Source organism: Natrix helvetica (assembly GCF_964273705.1).
Source record: "Natrix helvetica genome assembly, chromosome: 11".
Lineage (NCBI taxonomy): Eukaryota > Metazoa > Chordata > Lepidosauria > Squamata > Natricidae > Natrix > Natrix helvetica.
In genome coordinates this window covers 19,052,257-19,073,203 of record NC_138562.1, presented here as the reverse complement: position 1 = coordinate 19,073,203, position 20,947 = coordinate 19,052,257, and the positions used below count along the sequence as shown (strand labels likewise).

The following is a 20,947-nucleotide window of genomic DNA, read 5'->3' as shown; positions in this document are numbered from 1 at the left end:
GAGCTTTTGGGAGTGGATCCATCCCAACCACCAGTTGGACTGCAGGTAGGTCCAATTCGGGGATACGGTTTTTAAGGGGGAACCCAAAAGCGAACGAGAAAGGAAACACAATTCTCTAACATTGCTCTTTGCAAGTAGATTACTCTCCTCTTGGATATGTACCCATTTGGATATGTAGAGGTGGTTCTCCAAGGGGATTCCTACGCTCAGCCCTCTTTGGTGGCACGATGACCTAAATATCAGGGGGAAAGGGATTTTTTAAATTTAGTTTTATTTTTTCATTTTTCTTATTCCCTTACCTTTACTAACCTATCCTAACTATACCCCCCCCTTTGTATCTCTCTGTTGTATATATACTTACATATTTAATATTTTCTTTTCTGTTTTCTCCTTCTTCCCCCCCCTTTTCCATTTAACAGTGCCTCGTCTGGGTTCTATGTCTTCTCCCTACTTTCTTTTCTAGTTTCCTTTCTCTAGCCAATCATAAAATCTTCCCCCTGTCTTGAAGTACTCCGATTCCTCTTCATCCTTTATTTTCATTGTCAGCCTATTCATCTCTGCATAATCTAATATCTTTTTTACTAATATCTCTTCATCTGTTGGGAGCTTATTTAGTTTCCAATGTTGGGCAAATACGATTCTTGCTGCTGTAGTTACATGTATAATCAAATAGGTATCCTCTTTCTTGAATTTCTCGGGGATAATACCTAGTAAAAATATCTCTGGTCTGAATTCTATTTCTTGTTGTAATATTTTCTTTAGCCATACTCTTATCCTAGTCCAATATTTCTTTGCTTCTGCAAATGTCTGCCACATATGATAATAGGAACCCATTGCTTGTTGACACTTCCAACATTTCGCTGATTTGTCTTTAAACATCTTTGCTATTTTTTCTGGTGACAGGAACTTTTTAAAAAGACAATGAAGATGCAGGAAGCCTACAAATTCTGAACCAAAAAACAGAGAGAAGGCCATTCCTATCCCCTGCCCTTGCTTGTCTTTTCATCTTGAGGACTGATGGAGCAGGGCTGGACCAGTTCTGGAGAAAACCTGGGTTTGGTTCACACGTGACATGGTTTTTATTTCTTTGCTCCGGGGAGAATATTTTAGCCCCTCTACATGGAGGATCTTGGAAAAGAGGTGAACACGGAAAAAGGCATGAACAAAAGAAAACCTTTTCCGGTTTCGTGATGGTCGTCGTATCTCCTCCATCTTCCCTTTGGGTCTTCTGCTCCTTTACAAAAACCTGCACTCCAGCTCCTGTTCTTATCCAACCAAGAATAAAAGTCTGTATGAATGGGAAGGCGCCCTCCCTCCCTTCAGATCGCACAAAACCTCAACCTCGCTGGCTGCTGAGCCACTCAACGTAAGGATGCTCCATCTCAAAGTGCAGTTTCTGGATGACTCTCAGAAAATCTTTGTGGTTGATGTAAGTATATTCACTGCGTCTTCTCTGTTTTTTTGCCTGCTGGGATTTGATTGACCTTCTTGGACCGGATGATGTTTTAATTTCAGTACTGTTTTTTTTTTAAAAAAAATCTAATTAGATGCCTGCATCTTTCCACGTTTTGAACAATTGCTAATTTACAGTAAGGACAATTTCTAAATATCCCTTGGACAAGAGAAGGCTCATGGTTTTATCTGATCATAAATAAATAATTTTAATGTGCAAAGACAGTGCCCCCCCCATTAAATCTCCATCTTGAATTGTAATCCCCAAATTGTTAAGAATTTTAAAAACGGTTATTTTATACATTAGCTCCTGCTTCATTTGTTGTATCAAATCAATGTTCCAAAGGATGAATTAGATGCAGGTGCTGAAAAAGAGGCTTTTTGACAGCTAAAAATCACAGAATTGTAGTGAGTCAAAATGATAGTTACCATTGAGACAATTTATCATTTTGGTAAACTTAGCATTGTTTCACTTTATAAACATGGTGTTTGCCTTACGGCTAAAAGTGGAATTACCTAATACCTTTATCTAAAGGAGAGATCTTTCTGAAAGAATCTCTCTGTTTCAAAATGAAATCTTCCCAGGCAATAAAAAACATACATTTTGAAATCAAACTGCAGTAGAATTTTTGCTACATCCATGTGGATGTGCCTTTGTTTTTAAAGAAAGAACCTTGAGTAAGAACAGCACAAAACAATATTGATGGTTTTAGTTCTAAAAGTACACAGAATGGAGCATAAGTGTGAAATAATTTAGCTTTTTAAAAAAACTTTCTAATCTCCATCTTGATAGGCAGTTCTTGATACCGAATGTTTTAAGATTTATAGTTTAGAAGCCCTTGGAAACTCAGAGATATGTTAAGAGTCTACCTTGAAACTGGGTTGCGATCATGAAATCCGACTTTTGTGGGATGGATTATTCCTGGAGCTGATTTTCCCCCCTTTTTAAATTTCAGAATCAGCATTTTTCACTTCCTTCTTTTCCAATTCACCCTCCTGCCACTTTGCTTCTCGGGTTTAGCTTGATAGGCCATGTGTGCTGCAAGAAATAACCTCCATTAAATCCCAGAGTTGGCCTTTCTTTTCAAAAGCTCCAGAATACCTTCCAGGCATGTGATGCATTTGATGTCAAATAGTCACCGTAATGTCCTGGAATTTAAAAAAAAAAAAGAGGGAGAGAGAGAGAGAGAAGGAGAGAAAGAGAGATAGCCTAGGGTTACTTTTCCAATGGATTCTCTTAAACAGAAGGGGCTCTTGATAGCAGAACCGGTGGGATGAGCTGGACGTATCTTAAGTGGATTTCAAGGTCAGTAAACAGAAGGGGTTTTAGCGAATTCTGCACGCAGAGAGCGAAAAGCAGAGGGAGGATAGTGCCCCTCTCTTGCCTTCATGATATGAAGGGGTTCATGTGTCACCCTATGAGAAAATCTAGCTGCTTCAAAGACTCTAGGTGCACAAAATACAAAGGCTAATTTGCAAGAAGCCGGCTTTGGATCAAATGGCAAGAAAGGCACCCTAACGTTGCAGGACAAGAATGGATCCAAGGACTCAGAGAGGGGCAGGTTGCCCTCTGTTAGAGTTGAGGCTGGGGGGACTTCAACTCTCAGGATTCTCCAGCCAGTGTCCCTCAACCTTGGCAGCTTGAAGATGGGTGGACTTCAACTCCCAGGATTCCCAAGTCCACCCATCTTCAAGCTGCCAAGGTTGAGGGACACTATCCTGAAGACCCAGGAAACATCTGGGTCAGATAGTGCAAATAATCAGGAGAAAGAGCTGCAGTTTACGCACTTTTCTGTCTTTGAATTGTTGTTGTTAGTTGCAAATTCATGTCCGACACATCATGGCCCCATGGACAACGTTCCCCCAGGCCTTCCTGTCCTCTACCCTCCCCTGGAGTTCATTTAAGCTCACACTGGCTGCTTTGGTGACTCCATCCAGCCACCTCATTCCCTGCCGTCCCCTTCTTCTCTTGCCCTCAATCTTTCTGGACTATGAGGTTCTTCTCCAGGGAGTCCTTCCTTCTCATGAGGTGGCCAAAGTCTTTGAGTTTCCTCTTCAGGATCTGGCCTTCTAAAGAGCAGTCAGGGTTGATCTCTTCTAGGAATGACCGGTTCAATGGCCTTGCAGTCCAAGGGACTCAATGCAGGAGTCTTCTCCAGCACCAGAGTTCAAAGGCCTCCATTCTTTGGCGCTCAGCCTTCCTTATGGTTCTTTCACAGCCATCCATTGCAACTGGGAAAACCAGAGCCTTGACTAGACACATTTTTGTTGGTAGGATGATGTCTCTGCTTTTTAGGACGCTGTCTAGATTTGCCATCGCTGTCCTCCCCAGGAGCAAGCGTCTTTTATTTCCTTGGCTCCTGTCCCCATCTGCGGTGATCTTGGAGCCCAGGAAAATAAAATCTGTCACTGCCTCCATTTCTTCCCCATCTATTTGCCAGGAATTGAGATCTCAGTTTTCTTAATGTTGAGCTTCAGTCTTTGAATAAAGTGTGTTAATCAGAAAAGGTGCTTCTAGTCCCCCCTCCTGATTTGGGGACGACCCTCACCTGACACCTGCTACACCTTGCCTGTTGCAAGCAGCTCAAAGAGCTTGCAAAGAGCAGCTTTCCCAGGCCCAGGAGCATCATTGCCTCAGTTGAGGCTGTTTCTTTCCAAGTCCCCCGGCTGATCTCTCTTGAGCTCCCAAATCCTGCAGCAGGAGGAATAAACAGCAGTAATTGCTTTAATTGCTGTTGCCATTCAGCTGCTTGTAAGGAAATAGGACGCCTTCAACACCTCCCCCCCCCTTCCAGAAAAGGCAGTGATTACCCTGTCATTTCCCTCGTTGCCTCTTTGGTACCAGGGTAGCAATTTAAACCTCCGTAACTGCAACAAGGGATGATCTGTCAGATGTTAGCATATGCGCTTTTGCACCGAGCACAATGCACGGCGGCGTGTCAGCAAACCCTCAATTTCCCTGGCAGCCCAAGTCAGAGGACAGGCGCCTCTGGAGGGATGCCAGGAGTAATCGGCCCACCGGCAGGTCCAAGAGGAGCGGTGGGTTCCCTTCCCGCGTCTGGCTCAGCCCTCCAGAGGACTTCAATCTTTATGAACTGTCAGGTTCCGAAGGGTTAATGAAACCAGCCCAAACACAGAGACGGTTTGAAATGCAGTTTGTATTCTTCCTTCGGCACGAACTGACCAACAAAGCACGAAGGCAATGAATGAATTGTCAGAGCTGCCACCCTGCGCTTCCCACCACCTTTTATAGCTGCAGTGGTAATTAAGACAAGCCGCACCCTTGCGTGCACGCACCCATCACCTTGTGACCCAGAGTGAAAACCACCCGGCAATTAATCAGGGATTGTTAGCATGAATTTCTTCAGTTTGTGTAGGTGGGACGGTGAGTCTTGGCAGCTGGCCCAGTCTTCTCCCCTGAAGGGCAGCTCCAGGCCACGGAGCTGACATAAAGCACATTTTTCTAGTTCTAGTGTGCAACAGAAATGTTTTAATTTCACTCAGATCTATCTATCTATCTATCTATCTATCTATCTATCTATCTATCATCTATCTATCATCTCTATCATCTTTCTCTTTCACTTATCTATCATCTATCATCTATCATCCATCCATCCCTCTTTCTCTTTCTTCTCTCTTTGTGAGTCTGAGACTTTTTAAAAGTTCACATTAAGATGGATGATAAGATATAAGTTAAGAGGATAAGAGACAACCTTTATTATCACTTTTTTCTCTGAATACAGTAGCATACATTAACAAATGAAATTCTGATACCCATATACAGAATTAAAATGTAGTGCACATTTCTTCCATCCTTTTTATTTATTTAATTTATTCGAAGCCTTTATACAGCCACCCATCTTATAACCACTGGCTACCGTCTCGCACTGCACGAGGCGCAGCATATAAAGTTGATGAATAGAATAACCAACTGGGCAGCTCCCAATTATTTATTTCATTTAAGGTATATATTATATACTGTATTTGTTACCTGTTTTGTATAATGTACACAATCTTTGGAAACAAGTTTCTTCAGCAGAATATATCGCTTAAATGTTTCCCAGACAGTTCCTTCGTATATTTTCTCCCATTTGAAATCTGGAAGCAGAAATGTGTGGCATGAAACTAATTAAAGTGAGATGCCAATATAATTGAATAAGTGGGCAAGCATGCAACTTTGGCATAAACAGGATTTCTTGTATCTAAATAAAACCTACTCCAACTTGGGGGAATTCAGGTATGTCCTAAAGAATCCCCAATTTTACAGTTTTGGAAGCTGCCTGGAAAACGGGTTGGGAAGAGGGTGTCAGTGGTTTACCAAGGATTAAAATGTTTATAGTTCTGAAATTACCCCGAAATTTCAAAATCTCTGGAACAATCAGGTATTTAAGTTTATCCCTCTTCTGGCTTATTGCTGCTTAATTAGCCTTAATTACTAATTGTTCTGCTTAATTAAGATAGCCCTGGCTTCCCCACACTGGCTCATGTCAACTGAGAATTGAGTTAACCAAGACTTCTGGATCAATTTTTGACATCTGGCAACTCAGGAAATAAATTGGTTCAGGCTTGCTTCATAAATCCAATTCTTGCAAGGGCTCCTCAAGTTCAAAGAGACAACTCACCCTCGATTATGTCACTTGGGAAGGGTCTTTGCTCCACCACCAATCTTGAAGGGCTCCATAAAGGCCCAACTTTTTTCAAGGAGAGCTATGCCAAGAGTTTGGTTTCCCTCCTTAGGGATTTCACACCCGTGTTCCTTGTCCTTTTTCTGGGTGCCCCCATTTTTGAACTTCTCTGTGGAGTCACCTTGTGGCCTCCCATCCTGGCATTAAGATGGTTTGGCCTTTCTTAGGCTTTTCAACGTGAGCTAAGTTTGGTTAATAACTGGAGCTCTGGAGGTGAAGCAGGGCTAGAAGATGAGGTGGAAGCATTAAAAAAGATATACCCCCTTTTTACTCCAATTCTTCTCAAACTCAAGACCCCGAGCAAACTGAAGAAAGCAGATGACAGAAATAGGAGACAGGAGGCTTCTGCCTTTTTCTTTGGTCTAGAACTCTGTTTATCTCTGTTTTGCTCTCTCTCTCCATTATGTCTTCCTTCCTTCCTTCCTTCCTTCCTTCTTTCCTTGCTTCCTTCCCTCCTTCCCTTCCTTCTTTCGTTTCTCACTCTCCTTCCTTCCTTTCCTTCCTTTCCTTCCTTCCCTCCCTCCCTTCCCTTCCTTTCTGTTCCTCCCTTCCTCCCTCGCTTCCTTCCCTTCCTTCCTTCTTTCCTTTTCCTTCTTCTCTCCCTTCCTCCCTCCCTCCTTTTTTCCTCCCTCCCTCCCTTACTTTCCTTCTCTCCCTCCCTCCCTTCTTTCCTTTCCTGTCCCTTCCTTCCTTCTTTCCTTTCTTCCCTTCCTTCCCTTCCTACTTTCCTTTCCTGTCCCTCCCTTCCTTTCCTCTCTTTCTGGCCCTTTAGCAAAAGTCTTCTGGGAAAACATTATTCAACCTCAGTTGCAACCACTTGAACTTGGCAGAAAAAGAATATTTTGGACTGGAGTTCTGGAGCTCTGCGGGGCATGCTGTAAGTTCGGGAGGGGGAATGACCACCTCTGGGAGGGGGTCTTTGTGGGGCTAGGATGTGGGGAGTGAGGGGCTGTGGGGGGGCTTCTAAAATTGCATTAAGCTCGCTTTAGACACACCCGTTTCCATGAGTCTCCCCCTCTGCAAGGGGTCAGAAGCTGAACTGCAGCCATGTTGCTGAAGTGGACAGAAGCTAAAGGGGTCGGGGGGGGGGGTCTCCTGGCTTGCAGAGGGCTTTCCCCTCCCCAAAGGACTTGAGTCAGTTGGACGGGGGAGAGCGGTTGGCTCAGTCAAAATTCTGGAAGAGGAATTCTGAGAAACACCTTTGTGCAAAACAAGCGTCTTCCACTAGGAGGGCCAAAGGCCCTGAATTGACCTCTTTATCTCCCGCAGACCCTCCCCAGGCCTCCAGCCGGCCTTTTGCTAGTGCCCCCCCTCCCCCCCTCATAAAGTTCTTTCTCTCTTTGCAGGCCTGGCTGGAACTTCTCAAGCCCATCACAAAACAGATTAAAAGTAAGTACCTTGGAGAAGGTGGAGGCGGAGGCGGGGTGGTGGTGGGAGGTCCCAGGCCCCTTTATGCCCTTCGGCAGAAAGCAGGGAGGGTCAGAAGCTGCCTGGGAATCATCTCACCTTCCTTGCTGCTGGTGGAGGGGGTGAGGCCCCTTGTAGGGCAGGAGGGGCTCCTGAAGACCGTCAGCTGCCGCCAGTGGGCAAGTGAAAACCACCTCAACTAAGGAGAATATTTGTAGCTCAGGGTCGAAGTCAGCTCCGGGCTCTGAGCTTGGTGGTTTTCTTGCAGACGTTTTTTGACCCAACTAAGTAACATCATCAGTGCATCAATGATGCTAGCTAGTTTGGTAGTGAAACATCTGCAAGAAAACAAGCTCAGAGCACCAAAGAGCCCACAGTTCTCTTCCTCCTCCTCCAGGTGTTACCTTGTTGGGTCATAAAACGTCTACAAGAAAACAACCAAACTCAGAGCACCAAAGCGCCCACAGTCCTCCTCCTCCTCCTCCAGATGTTACCTAGTTGGGTCATAAAACATCTGTGAGAAAACAATCAAGCTCAGAGCACCAAAAGAGCCCACAGTCCTCCTCCTCTCCCCACCCCCACCCCATTCCTTTCTAACACTGATGATGTTACCTAGTTGGGTAATGAAATATTTGCAAGAAAGCCACCAAACTCAGAGAGCACCAGGATTCCCCCACAAAAACAATACGCTAGAAAGTCAATCAACTGCATTAAAGAATGGCTTCCATTGGCAGTTTGGGGACTTCTTCAAGGCTTGGAAGTGGCGACCAGGGGGAGGGTCTTGTTTTTGGAGTTTTTGGAGTATTTAAGAGCTGAAGATAAGGTCCCCATTGGAGCATGGCCTTGCCTGGATTTTAGAACTGGAAAACTTCACAGGGCAGATGATAAGCAATGTTCTTTGCAAGGACCAGCTCGCTACTCACAAAAGGTTCAAGAAAAGTCAGGGGGGAAAAGAGAAAAATGCAATGTGCAGGGTGAAAAAACGTCCTCAGACATCCTTCACTAGCATTTCCGAAACGCTAATGAAGCATTTCTCAGTCTCAACAACTTGAAGATGGTGGACTTCAACTCCCAGAATTCCTAAGCCAGCATGGCTTCCACTTCCAATAAGCATCCACTTAGGCTGCCTGGGGAATTCTGGGAGTCGAAGTCCACATATGCTGCCTGGGGAATTCTGGGACTTGAAGCCTGCGAGTCTTAAAGTTGCCAAGTTTGGGGCAGGAAAGGCAGGATCCATGGCGATGGCTGGGTTGGGCTGGGCTGGTCTTTAGCGAAAGGGCCACCTTTCAAATGAAAAGATGTGTGTAAATGTTCCCGACAGACTTTTGAAACCAAACTTATGAAGATGTTGTGTTTTAAGATCCTAAGGAGATTCTTTTCAAATTTATGGTGAAATTTTTCCCAGTGGATCCGGGCCATCTGAAAGAAGAGTTGACGAGGTAAGCTGCGCCTTTCTTTTCCCATCGGCTCCTTTTCATGTTTTCATGCATATTTTTTTGCCCCCCGTCTCTCCTAAGGCTTCCCTTTTAAAACAAATCAACGCATAATTTATCTTCTTTCCAATGTCTGTTGAAAAAGAAGGCTTAATGAAACGCACCTCCCGGGTTAAATTGTTTGTATACAGTTCAGCCTGGATGCAAAGAAGTTCACTGTTGTTATTGCTGTGACAATAACAACAGGAGGCAGGGAATATTTAAAGGCATGAAGTATATTTAATAGCGCATCGTTAAATATACCGTGTTTCCCCCAAAATAAGACTTTCTTTTGACCCCCGAAAGAAGCGCTTGGCCTTATTTTCGGGGAGGTCTTATTATTTTTGAGGTGCGGGAGGCGGCGAGCGTGGTCACCTCATGGCTCTGCTACGTTGCAATATTTTTGGGTAGGGATTATTTTAGCGCATGCACGCAAAAGCCCAATTGGGCTTATTATCCGGGGAGGTCTTATTTTCGGGGAAACAGGGTACGGAGCTAGGCAAATAATGCCAAAAAACCAATCGTTGACACGGGGCCCACATCCTTAGCAAACAATGCTGGATTCAGACTGGATTAAGAAGCTGTTTCTTTTGAGTTCAAGTCTCTAGTCCTTAAGAAACTTAGGTTCAAGTCTCTAGTGCTTAAGAATCGGAGAGAAGCATATCTATAAGTCCTGGAGTATTTTGTGAAGTGTCCCTTCCAACTCCCAACAGCACTGAAAAAATGACTTAGCACCAGTAGGCACACTTACGATCCATTGCGAGATCGTCATGTTCAGGGGATTAAAATTCAGGTGCTGGGCAACCCTGCAATCGAATTTGACCCTTTGGGATCTTTCCAGCTGGCCTCTGACAAGCAGAGACATTGCGGGAAGCCGGGTTCACTGAAAAACTGCATGACTCGCTTAAGAACCGCACCGAATCCTTTAACAACGGTGGCAAAATGGTTGTAAACACAAAACCCCTGTTCGTAACAGCTTGCTCGGCAATGGAAATTCTCAAAGGTGGTCGTAAAACAAGACCCACCCGTGTCGCCTCTCCAGAGGAAGGTTAACCCGGAGTGAGACCCCTGAATAATGATGTCATTTCAGGTACCTGTTCACCCTTCAGCTCAAGAGGGACCTGGCCTGTGGGAAACTCCCTTGCAGCGAGAACAGCTCGGCCTTGATGGTGTCTCATCTTCTACAATGTGCGTCCCTGAGCCTTCGGCGGGAGAGGAAGAGGAGGGCAGCTGGGTCTGGGGGAGGGAAACGTCCCCAAGGGGTAACTCACAGGGTGGCAGAAGGCATTTCTTCCCCCCCGCCTCCCCTTCTGCCGTGGGCTGGTCCTGAGGTTGCTCCTGGCGTTTGTGGACGGAAAGACCGCGGTGGCTAAGACGCTCAGCTTGCCGATCAGAAGGTTGGCAGCTTTGGCGGTTCGAATCCCAAGCGCCGCGTAACGGAGTGAGCTCCCATGACTTGTCCCAGCTTCTGCCAACCTAGCAGTTGGAAAGCAGGTAAAAAATGCAAGTAGAAAAATAGGGACCACCTTTGGTGGGAAGGTCACAGCGTTCCGTGCGCCTTCGGGGGCGTTGAATCCTGCCGGCCACATGACCACGGAGACGTCTTCGGACAGCGCTGGCTCTTCGGCTTTGAAAGGGAAACGAGCACCGCCCCCTAGAGTTGGGAACGACTAGCACATATGTGCGAGAGGAAGCTTGACCTTTGGGGATGGACCAGGGTGTATGACCTCCAAATAAAGCCAATTCCGTTGACCAGAAGCGTTCTTCATTTTGTCCATTGTTCCTGCAGCTGCGCTGGGCGATTTCCATGAAGAAATGGACCGAAAGCACTTGGAAATGCACACATACTTGCCAAACCAAGAGGACCTCAGGAATAGCATCATGCACTATCATAAGAAGCACATGTAAGTGGTCGGTCTTCTCCGCTCGTTCTTTTTAATTTTTTAAGGGCTCACTGAGCTTGTCTGATTTCTTGCAGACATTTCATTGCCCGTCTAGGTAACAGCATCAGTGCTAGAAGGGGGTGGGGTTTGCAATAAGAAAGAGAGGAGGAGGAGGACTGCGGGCTCCTTGGTGCTCTCTGAACCTCTCTGTTTTTTTGCAGATGTCTCATTACCCAGCTAGGCAACGTCGTCAGGGTTAGACTTTTTACTTTGGATCAGGATTCCTTGGAGGGAGAGCTTGAATGAAATTAAAACTTCTGCACCTAGAAAGTTTCATTTCACGGGACTTTCTGAACTGGAAATCAGAAACTTGAGAAGGGAGAGATTTCCGGTCCCCAAACTGGGAGCAAGAGAACTGGGAGGAAAACGTCCTGGTTGAGCCCAAAAATCAGGGGCACACAGCCAGCCCCTTTCCCTTTGGCTCGGTTGCTGACCCCGTCCTCTTTTTTTTCCAGGGGCAAAACTCCGGCTGAATCCGATGGGCAGCTCCTGGACATAGCGAGGAAGCTGGAGATGTACGGCATTCGTCCACACCCTGCCAGCGATGGGGAAGGGACCCAGATCAACTTGGCAGTTACCCACATGGGAGTCCTGGTCCTGAGGGTAACAATAATTTTTCATTGAAGAACCCTTTCCGAGCAAGATACCCAAGAACTGCCAATCTGAAAGTACGAATTCTCGGAGCTGGCGGCATTCTGCTGCCCGCAGCATTAAAGCAGCGCTTTCTGTAGCCCTTTTGGCAGCTGTCAATCATTCTAGACCAGTGTTGGTCAACCTTCTCAGCACTGAGTACCAAAATGGGCGTGCCAGAAACCGTTAGAGTAGCCACCTAGTTGCGCATCCACGTGCTGGGAAGATGATCTTCCAGTTTCCGGCACATGCATGCACGACGCCCAGCTGGCCTTCCTGCGTGCATGAGCATCAGAAACCAGAAGAGTAACTGCCCCCTGCGCGCATGCACACCAGGCGGCTGCTTTTACGGTTTCCAGCACTCCTGCGCGCGTGAAAAACAGCTGACCGGCACACCTGAAACCCAGAAGAGCAACAGGCGAGGGCTCGCGTGCCTGGAGAGATGGCATGCGTGTCACTTCTGGCATGCGTGCCCTAGGTTCGCCATCGCAGTTCTAGACGGGACTCTTTGCTAACTGAACGGAGCCGTCAGAAGCTGGTCAGCAAAAGTCCTTTCTAATGTTAATTCAAAGCTTCCCGCTCTAAGTGTACAGCCTGGGGAATTGCCTCCTGGGAAGCCAGGGTGAGTAGGTGGGAAAAAATCCCTTTAGGGGTCCCTGTGCCGTTTGTGGTGGCTTCGCCCTCTGATGTGGGCGCCTTGACGCCTGTCTTTCCTTGCCAAATCCAACCGCTGGCATGTCAGAGAGCGCAGAACGCATGTCTTGCGCAGTAGGGAGACAAGTCTTGACCGTATAATTTTCTGCCGAGAATAGCACTCTCATTTTTTGTGGCAATTACACAGTTCTACAGCTCCCTGGCTTTCTGTGCATGCGGGGGGGGTGGGGGGGAGACGCAGACTTTGGCTGGCAAACGTGGGCGACGGCTCTGCGACAGCCTTCGCCCACAGCTGGGGAAGGAGCAAGGGGAACGGGGGCGAGCGGCTTTGTCTCCTGGGTGCAGAAATGAGGGTTTTCTCCAGCAACAGCAAGGTAGCAAAAGAAAAAGAACGAGATGATACATTCAACTCAGCAACCACGAAGCAATTGTTGGTTAAAGAGGGGCTTTGGGGTTTCACGTTCCGTGGGCGCAAAAGAGGCAGCTCGGAAGATCTCTCAAATGGAAGGAATATTATTTATTTTTTTTAATTTAAAAATGTATAATCCCACTTTGTGCTGGATGTTGAGCGGCTTCAAGCCCAGCAACTGAAAAGGGTTCTCTGTGAGCCATCTTGAACAACTGGACACTGTCAGGTGTGATGTTCCTGGTTATGTCTTCATCTACTTCTTCGGCCACTTTAAGACCTGTGGACTTCAACTCCCACAATTCCCCACCCAGCCATGAATGATAGAGTTGGAAGGGACCAGAAGGGTCACCTAGTCCAGTGTTTCTCAACCTAGCCAACTTTAAGACCTGTGGACTTCGACTCCCAGAATTCCCTAGCCAGCTGTGCTGGCTGGGGAATTCTGGGAGTTGAAGTCCACGAGGCTTAAAGTGGATTTCTGGGAGTTGAAGAATTCTGGGAGTTGAAGTCCACGAGGCTTAAAATGGTCAAGGTTGAACACCCCTGACCTTCTTGCTTGTTGGCTCTTAATTTTTCAGGGCAACACCAAGATTAATACCTTCAACTGGTCCAAAATCCGGAAGCTGAGTTTCAAACGGAAGCATTTCTTGATCAAGCTTCATGCCAATGTTTCGGTACCTTGCAGCGGTTTGGGTTGAGATGTCTGTGTTTGTGTCTGTGTATGTGGGGGGGGGGGTTGGGTTGGGTGATATTTCTTTAGTCTAAGGCACCCACTTTGCAGAAATGATCAATTGACGTAGAAGGCAGGCTGACCGGAAGACCATCGATGCAACCAAGTTCCATATTGTTTGGGGTGGATTGCAGGAGGGAAAAGGAAGGATTTATGCGGCCATTCAGAGAAGAGGAACAAACTAAGAGGATCAGGGGACTGGAGGCCAAAACATATGAAGAACGGTTGCAGGAACTGGGTATGTTTAGCTTAAGAGAAAGAAGGACAAGGGAAGAAATGATAGCAGCGTTCCAATATCTCAGGGGTTGTCACAAAGAAGAGGGAGTCAAGCTATTCTCCAGAGCACCTGAGGGCAGGACAAGAAGCAATGGGTGGAAACTCATCAAGGAGAGAAGCAACCTGGAATTAAGGAGACGTTTCCTGACAGAACAATTAATCAGTGGAACAGAAGTTGCCTCCAGAAGTTGCTCCAATGCTGGAGTCCCAAAGTTGCTTTTTTTTCCCAAGAGGCAACGGGACTTTCTGGTTTTTCTGAGAAGCTGAAGAAACTTCTGGGATGAGAAGCGAAACATCTTCTCAGACCAACCAGAAAGTCCAGTGGCCTCTTGAAAAAAGCACCTTTGGGACAACCATGACCTGGAGGACTTCGAATCTCCATAGACCTCCAGAGTTGGAGGTTTTAAAGAAGAGATTAGATAACCCTTTGTCTGAAATGGTCTAGGGTTTCCTGCCTGAGCAGGGGGTTGGACTAGAAGACCTCCAAGGACTCTTCCAATTCTTAATTTTGCTATTCCCTGCTTTCTCGGCTTTCAGAAATATTGGATGCTGATCTTGAAAAGTTAAGCAGAGCATGGATGAGAGACCACTATGAAATTCCAGGCTGTAGGCTAAACTGAAAATGGAGAATTCTGGGAATGGAAGTCTACTTGCCAAGGTCGAGAAACACTGGAGTAAACTCTTGTCTTTTCCTTCTCCGTCCCCAACAGGCTCTCTGCAAAGATACCCTGGAGTTTGCTATGGCGAGTCGTGACACCTGTAAGGCTTTTTGGAAGACATGCGTCGAATACCACGCCTTCTTCCGCCTCTCCACGGAGCCAAAGTCAAAACCCAAAGCCTTCCTCTGCAGCAAAGGCTCCAGCTTCCGTTACAGGTGATTTAGGGCAGGGGTCCCCGACCTTTCGGACCTCAGGGACCACCAAATTCATAATTTTAAATCCCACGGACCACTAATAGGATCTGCCTAATGACCGGCTGGGTGGGCGTGGCCAACTCCATGTCACTCATGTCAAAGGGCGCCTCGCCAGCCTCTACTTGTGCCTCCCCTCCCACCCACTCCTCACTTGCCTGCCCGGGCTCCTTAGGGCCCCAACAGGAAGCAGTTGCTGGAGCTAAGCAGCCACCAGGAGAAAGAGTTGGCAAAAGAGCTCAGTTCAATTTGGATCTGACTGAGAAGGAGGCTCAGCAGAAGCACCTCACTGAGGACTAGGAGCATAGGCTTTCCAAGCAGAGGGAAGACCTGCGGGAGTGCAAGGCCAGGTGCCGGCGCCTGGAGGCTCAGCGGGCTGAAATGGTAAGCCAGTTCCAGGCCATGATGCAGTCCCACTGGAACGAGGCCCTCCGGCTCTTCGCCATCCGCGGTGCTTCCCTCCAGCCTTCTCCCAAAGCCCCCCACCAGGAGGCCGAAGCAGACCCTGAGTTGGAATTTCTGCCCACACACCTCCCACCCACACAAAAAGACCCTGAAGGCGGAGACTCTCTGCAGCAACACAAACATTTATTGCACATATCCATCCCAGGGGCCGTAGTTTAAGGACCCCTGGTTTAGTGCAATATAAAAAATAAAAATAATTTTCCTACGGAGCACCAAATTTTCTCGTGGACCCCCAGTGGAAGGAAGCCAGCCACTGGCTCTGCCCCTCACAAGTTCTTCCTCTTCTCCCCCGCCTTTCCTGGGTGTGAAATATTAACCTGTAAGCTCCTGGGAGGCTGGGGGGTCGTTCCAGCCTCAAACGTTTTGGTGGGTGTCGTTTGAGGTGCCTCCGATGGGTGCTGCAGAGGCAGCTACTCTTTAGCTACTTCTCTCTTTGCAACGACAGTGGGAGGACTCAGAGGCAGCTGCTGGAACACAGGACCAAAGGAAAGCAGAAGAGTTTGCCCTTCGAGAGGTAATTTGCCTGTTGGAAGAACATTTTTCACAAAGGAAGGTAAATCAGGGTAATCTCGCAGGATTCAGTCTGGGTTGATCCAACCAGATCACAGGTTTGGCTTCTAGTCAAATTCGGGCTGGTGCCCATCCTCGGAGCGTGTCCCCCTCCCAAAAATGGGTGCTTTGGGCTATTCTGTATCTGTTGTATTTATGTGGTTGGGTGTGGCTTTTGATTTGTTGATTGCGGTGTGGATGGCCAACAATGAAGTCATTATTATTTTCCCTCCAGTCACCTTGCAACCTTCTTCGTAGATTTCTGCTCTCCTCCTCCTCCTCTATAAAAGCTTGCAAGGTATTCTCAGGTACCCTGAGATTTCTCAAGCGAAAGGGGCGAGGCACCCCCAAATTACCCGGCTGAAGGAACAGCTGGGCTTTCTTGAGAGTGTACCCCACGAACAGCCCAGCAGAAAGGTCTCTCCTGCTAAGATCCCCAATCTTGGTGCCCAGTCACATCATGGTGGGCTAACAATCCCGCTGCGAAGCTCCCCTTGAAGGCCGTCTCAGGAGAAGTCGCCGGCCAGAAGGTGGAAGAAGCTTCAGGAATGGAGAAGAGTTTAAAATACCTGTTGCCAGACGTTGGGTTGGTTTTTCTCTTGCAGGAAACACTATTCCTCTCGCTACCATGACAGGCAATGCCGGTCCTCCCCGGATCTGCTAACGGATGTTTCCAAACAGGTACGTCATTTGAGTTGGGGGGGATCTGTTGGGGAGGGGTAGAAGAAAGGGCTCAAGGGAGCCCCCACCCCAATGAGCAAAATGGTGCACCTTAAAATTAGAGCTTCCGCCCGTTTTTCTGGCTTTGGTGTGGTTGAAGGGATGGAGGGAGTGGGATTTGCAGATTCTTCCAGCCCCAACAAGCCTAACATCAGAGGAGGGATTCAGCCAGTTCTGACCAGTTCTGGCGAACTGGGAGCTAAAATGTAGAGTAGTTTGCAGAACTGGCAAATACCACCTCTATCTGGCTCCGCCCCATCTATTCTCCGCCTCCTGAGTCCCGGCTAATTGGCTGAATCTTCTTCTGTTGCCCTGCGGGAAAGCAGATTAGCGGGGTGGGAAGGGAATGGGGATTTTGCAGTAGGCTGCCTAACCCTTGCATCTTAGCTTCAGCGTTGATGCCTCGCTTTCCCCACAGATGGAAGACCTGCGGCTTGTCTACGGCACCATGGGAGGCTACTACGGCGCCAACGGCATCCATGCTTCTGAGCCCACCCTAGACAATCGACGGAGGAACTCGGCGGTGGAGGTCATCTTTGCCGATGAACTGGAGCGGTCGAAACCAGAAGCCGACCCCAGGTTGCTGCTGCTGCATTCCCAAAGCAGCTCTGCCTTCCCCGTGGTCTACAGGGACCTGGAGCACGACTGGGAACCGGCCAGTCTCTATGGGCCGAGAAGCCCCCTGACCTCTTTCCAGCCCAGCTCCAAGCTGGATGGCGCCAGCAAGAGCCCTTCCCTGAGCAACGTGAGGGACAGGAGCCCAAGGCAGCAGCTAATGTACACCGATGTCCCCTATATGGCAGCCTCCAATCAGCCCTTGGAGGTGGCTTCTCCTCCCGTTTTCTTCTACGTGGACCGGCCACCTCAGTACCCCAGAAGCCCCACCGTTGACCGGGCCGAGGAAAGAGTTGTGGAGATCAACCCCTGCGAGGCATCCTTGAAGCCACAAAGGAATCCAGCTGCAGCCCACCCCAAATCGATGGAGCCTCTGGCCCTGCCCCGGGGACCCTACATCACCCACCTTAGCATGGAGGAAGAGGATAACGAGAACGTCTTCGACTACGGTACTCTGGAGGCCCCCAAAAGATCTTTGAGCCAGTCGGATGTCAAAGCCACCAGATTCCCTTGCGGCTCCGAGTTCCGCCCCCTTGGACCCTGCCCTGTCTTGACCAGCAGAAAGATTGACCTCTTGCAATGCCTGCTCGCCCAGCCGCCCTTCCCAGAACCTCCCCAAGTCCAGCGAAGCGCAGAGCGCTATGCGGGCAGCGGGACCGAATCCAGCGACTCCGATTCGGACCTCCTCCCAGACTACTATGCCCTCTACGGGCGGGTTCTCCAAAGACCCCGGGTGCGAATTCACCTCTCCTCGGGGAGCCTCCAGCTGGAGGGAGAGGAGCCCCTGGTCCCTGCTTCTACCCTCCATGATCCCGAGAGCATCTCCAATTATTTCATGTAGGCAGCACAACGGCCCAGGACAAAAGGATGTGTTGCCCATTTGTGAATTTTATTTTAAAAAAATACCATCTTATCTGCCGCACATTTATTTTAAAAAAAAAAAATTCAGTTTACGTACAAACCTGAAAGTCCACTTTTTGAGACTGTTTCAGAGTTTCTCTGCAAATTCTCCCCTGGAGCTTCTCAAGATTATTCTTAAAAATGTTGATTTGTCTTTAAAAAATGAGGAGGGATTTTCCAAGCCTTTTTCCACCTTTGGATGCAGTGGTCTTCATCGTCCATCATCCCTGGCCAGCCTAGCAGAGTAAGGGATTGTGGGGGTTGACATCCCACTTCTGTCAAGGATCTCAAAAAGGTTGAAGGGGGGGGGGAGCGTCGGTGAAGGATTGCAAAAAAACAACAACAACCACCCTGTGACTTGCCTTCTTAATTGATCCTTGGCTCAGGTGTTTTTGGTGGAACACAATCACACAATGACCACGGAAGATTATAGAACTTAAATATTTATTTGTGTGGTTTGTTTTTTTTTAAACTCTTTGACTTTCTGCGTCCCACCCCCACCCCACCCCTTTCCTCAAAAGTGTGAAAGAAGCTTCATCTATATACAGATTTACAGAACTAACAGAGGCCGGGAGGAAAGAGCGCGACGGTCTTACTCAAATGATACGGTTATTTTGTAAAGCTTCGCATCAAACTGTATTTACAACTTGTACGGCTTCTGCGTTTATAAAAATATTTTATTTAATCCGTAACATTATTGTTTTCAAAAACTATGTCCAGACTGTTTCCCCTCCCCTCCCCCCCCGCCCCCCTCAGATATAAATTTCTAATGGTGTTTCAGGTATATAGCAATGAAACCATTTTTTTTTAAACAAACATTTCTTTAAAATTAAAACAAAGGAGTTAAAAGTTCTTTGTGGGTTTTTCTTTTTTTTTTTACAGTGTAGGCACCATTGAAAACAATTCTCCTTGGCATTTCTATCTACCCTCTCTTGCCAGTGTCTTTATATCTTCTTGTTTTTCCTTACGAAGAAAAGGTTGTAATGGCAACTTTTAATCACAACAATAACGAAAAAATCACTGGTTGTTTGCACTCTTATTCAACTCCATTCCGTATTTGGCTGATACACTTCAAATCCTTTAAAATGAATCTTGTGCAAAAACCAAAACAAAACAAACAACATGTGCAGATCTGAACTATAAAATTAAACATATCCAGACTTTTTATCAAAAATAAATTTACACCCACGCTTCCACAACCAAAGACTGAAATACAACACACTTCGATAGCATAATATACAAACTTGGGTTGAAAAGGCAAAAGAGAGAGAGAGAGAGAGAGAGAGAGAAACCTCATCTCAACAGTACCATAAATATATAATTGAAAGCAAGTTTATAATTTCTTCTACCTTTTCTGAAAAAAGAAAAAAAAATCACCTCTGTACTGCACAGTACTTATCTTTCTCCGTGAAAGAATATCTATAACTCAATTATTTGCATATTAACTGGTAAATAAGATATTTAAAAATACACTTTGGGAGGGAGGGAGGGAGGGAGGGGGGAAATTGAAGGGCTGTTGTGGATGCACATAAAGGACTTCAAAAAAGTAAGTCTATCAATATCTTACAAGAGAAAAAAACAAACAAACACACACACACACACACACACACGCATCCCACGAAAGGCTGGTGACACCATTTCAGGAACTGCTCGGATGCCAGCAAGGCTGAGCAGGTTCTCCTTTCTCTCCCATTTTACTCCAAGAGAAACAACTCGGGCCGAATGGGGGTCCCGTTATTGCCAATCCCCCCCACCCCAAAAACCTTTCAACCATATTGCTTTAAAATTTCTTACCATGATGAACGTTTCTTTCAGGGGAGGGGGCTCTAGGGAACTGAAACGGCGCCTTTGTCCACGCGACCGAAGCCCACCCCTTCCGTGTGCAATGCATGTTTTTTTTTTAACAAGAAAAAAAAGAGGAGTGGGCTTCAGAGGCGTGACCCCCCCCCGCAGGCTGCCATCTTGCTTTTCTTTTTACCCCTGACCCTCTTGACCCCGTGGCCGCTGGGATATGTTGCTCTACGAAAGGGGCTACGGAGAAACGGCACACGGCGTTAACAGGACCACTGGCCAAGCCGTTTTGACGTATTGCTTTCAGGTGGAGGTGACACCCTCCACACACACACACCCCAAAAATAAAACACAGTGCCAAATTCCTCACTCTCGGCACGGGCCCAAAGAAAGACGACGGGGCCAAATGGGGCCTGATGGAGAGGGGCTTCCACAAAGCCTTCGCTCCTCAAAGATAGGTGCCGAGTCTGGCTTTTTTGGGGGGGGAGGGGGGCTTTAGGAGACCTGCAATTTAGGCAGAGGAGAAGACAAACACAAATGTGTTTTCTGCGAAGTTTTTTTTTAAAAAAAAAGGGAGGGGGGGGGAAAGGCTCCTGATTTGGGGAGGAGGCCGAGGCGGTTGGCAATTGTGAGCTTCCCGGCTGCCTCTAGAAGCAAGCGGCACAGACGGTTTTTGTCTCGTTTGAGCTGGATTAAAGAAGTTGGGAAGTAAACGATTAAAAGTCGCTCTTTACAAAAAAAGGAAGGAAGGAAGGAAGGAAGGAAAAGGGGAAAAAAAGAAAAGGAAGAAAGCACGTATGCCATTTACAAAAAGAGTGGAGTTCAATCCTTAAATCCGAATCCGCGATCACCAAAGAAAAAATCTATTGCGATGATCCCGAAAGGCACCAAGAACTCAGGAAAAGAAGCCGAGCCAAAGGAGGGAGGTGGGCGGGCGGGCGGGCGGCGAGGAGAGGCCTCCGTGCGGGACGGCATCCTGGGGGGCGCTGGGGGTCTCCTTCCTCAGGAGTCGTTGGCAGAGAACCTGGGGAGAGAGAAACGCCAGGAGGGGAGGACGTTCCGTCAGGGCATCAGAGCTACCGCGTGTGTGTGTGTGTGTCTTCCGCGAATGCAGGTATAATATACCGTATTTTTCAGAGTATAAGACGTACCTTTTTCCATCAAAAAAGAGGGAGAAATCTGGGTGCGTCTTATACACTGAATACAGCATTTCTCCCCCCCCCCAAAACCCCACCCCCTTTGCAAAAATGGCCGTGCGTAGCCTTTAGGAGGCTTATAGAGTGCTCCTAGGGGCTGGGGAGGGCAAAAACGAGAAAAGAACGGGCTGTTTTTTGCTCATTTT

At 47.4% G+C, this 20,947-nt stretch overlaps 2 protein-coding genes across 4 annotated transcripts in view; one reads left to right on the top strand and one right to left on the bottom strand.

Moving 5' to 3' along the window:
• The first annotated feature begins 1,190 nt into the window (after positions 1-1,190).
• FRMD7 (FERM domain containing 7) lies at positions 1,191-20,162 on the top strand. Of its 2 annotated transcripts, none has more exons than XM_081963898.1 (11): positions 1,191-1,429; positions 7,484-7,526; positions 8,905-8,983; positions 10,107-10,204; positions 10,806-10,920; positions 11,415-11,562; positions 13,228-13,323; positions 14,366-14,529; positions 15,476-15,544; positions 16,185-16,260; positions 16,718-20,162. In XM_081963898.1, exons 1-11 carry the CDS (start codon positions 1,373-1,375, stop codon positions 17,753-17,755), a joined length of 1,983 nt encoding a protein of 660 aa, XP_081820024.1. In that variant the 5' UTR covers positions 1,191-1,372; the 3' UTR covers positions 17,756-20,162. The 2 variants fall into 2 exon arrangements, with proteins under 2 accessions (XP_081820024.1, XP_081820025.1); XM_081963899.1 differs by lacking the exon at positions 1,191-1,429 and adding an exon at positions 6,930-7,014.
• The window catches only part of STK26 (serine/threonine kinase 26), a gene marked incomplete at its 3' end in the record, with an annotated part of 25,072 nt that continues 22,896 nt past the window's right edge, over positions 18,772-20,947 (bottom strand). For both annotated transcript variants that reach the window (XM_081963904.1, XM_081963903.1), the window contains one exon: positions 18,772-20,629. In XM_081963904.1, the coding sequence (XP_081820030.1) occupies positions 20,608-20,629 (22 nt within the window). The remainder of the gene's footprint in view (positions 20,630-20,947) is intronic.

What these genes read in the sequence shown, in the direction of transcription:
- FRMD7 (XM_081963898.1), top strand. Translation starts at nt 1,373, where the DNA reads ATGCTCCATCTCAAAGTGCAGTTTCTGGATGACTCTCAGAAAATCTTT. An exon ending in CACTATCATAAGAAGCACAT is followed by an intron (nt 10,921 to 11,414) that starts GTAAGTGGTCGG and finishes TTTTTTTTCCAG; the next exon opens with GGGCAAAACTCCGGCTGAAT. An exon ending in AAGAGTTTGCCCTTCGAGAG is followed by an intron (nt 15,545 to 16,184) that starts GTAATTTGCCTG and finishes TTTCTCTTGCAG; the next exon opens with GAAACACTATTCCTCTCGCT.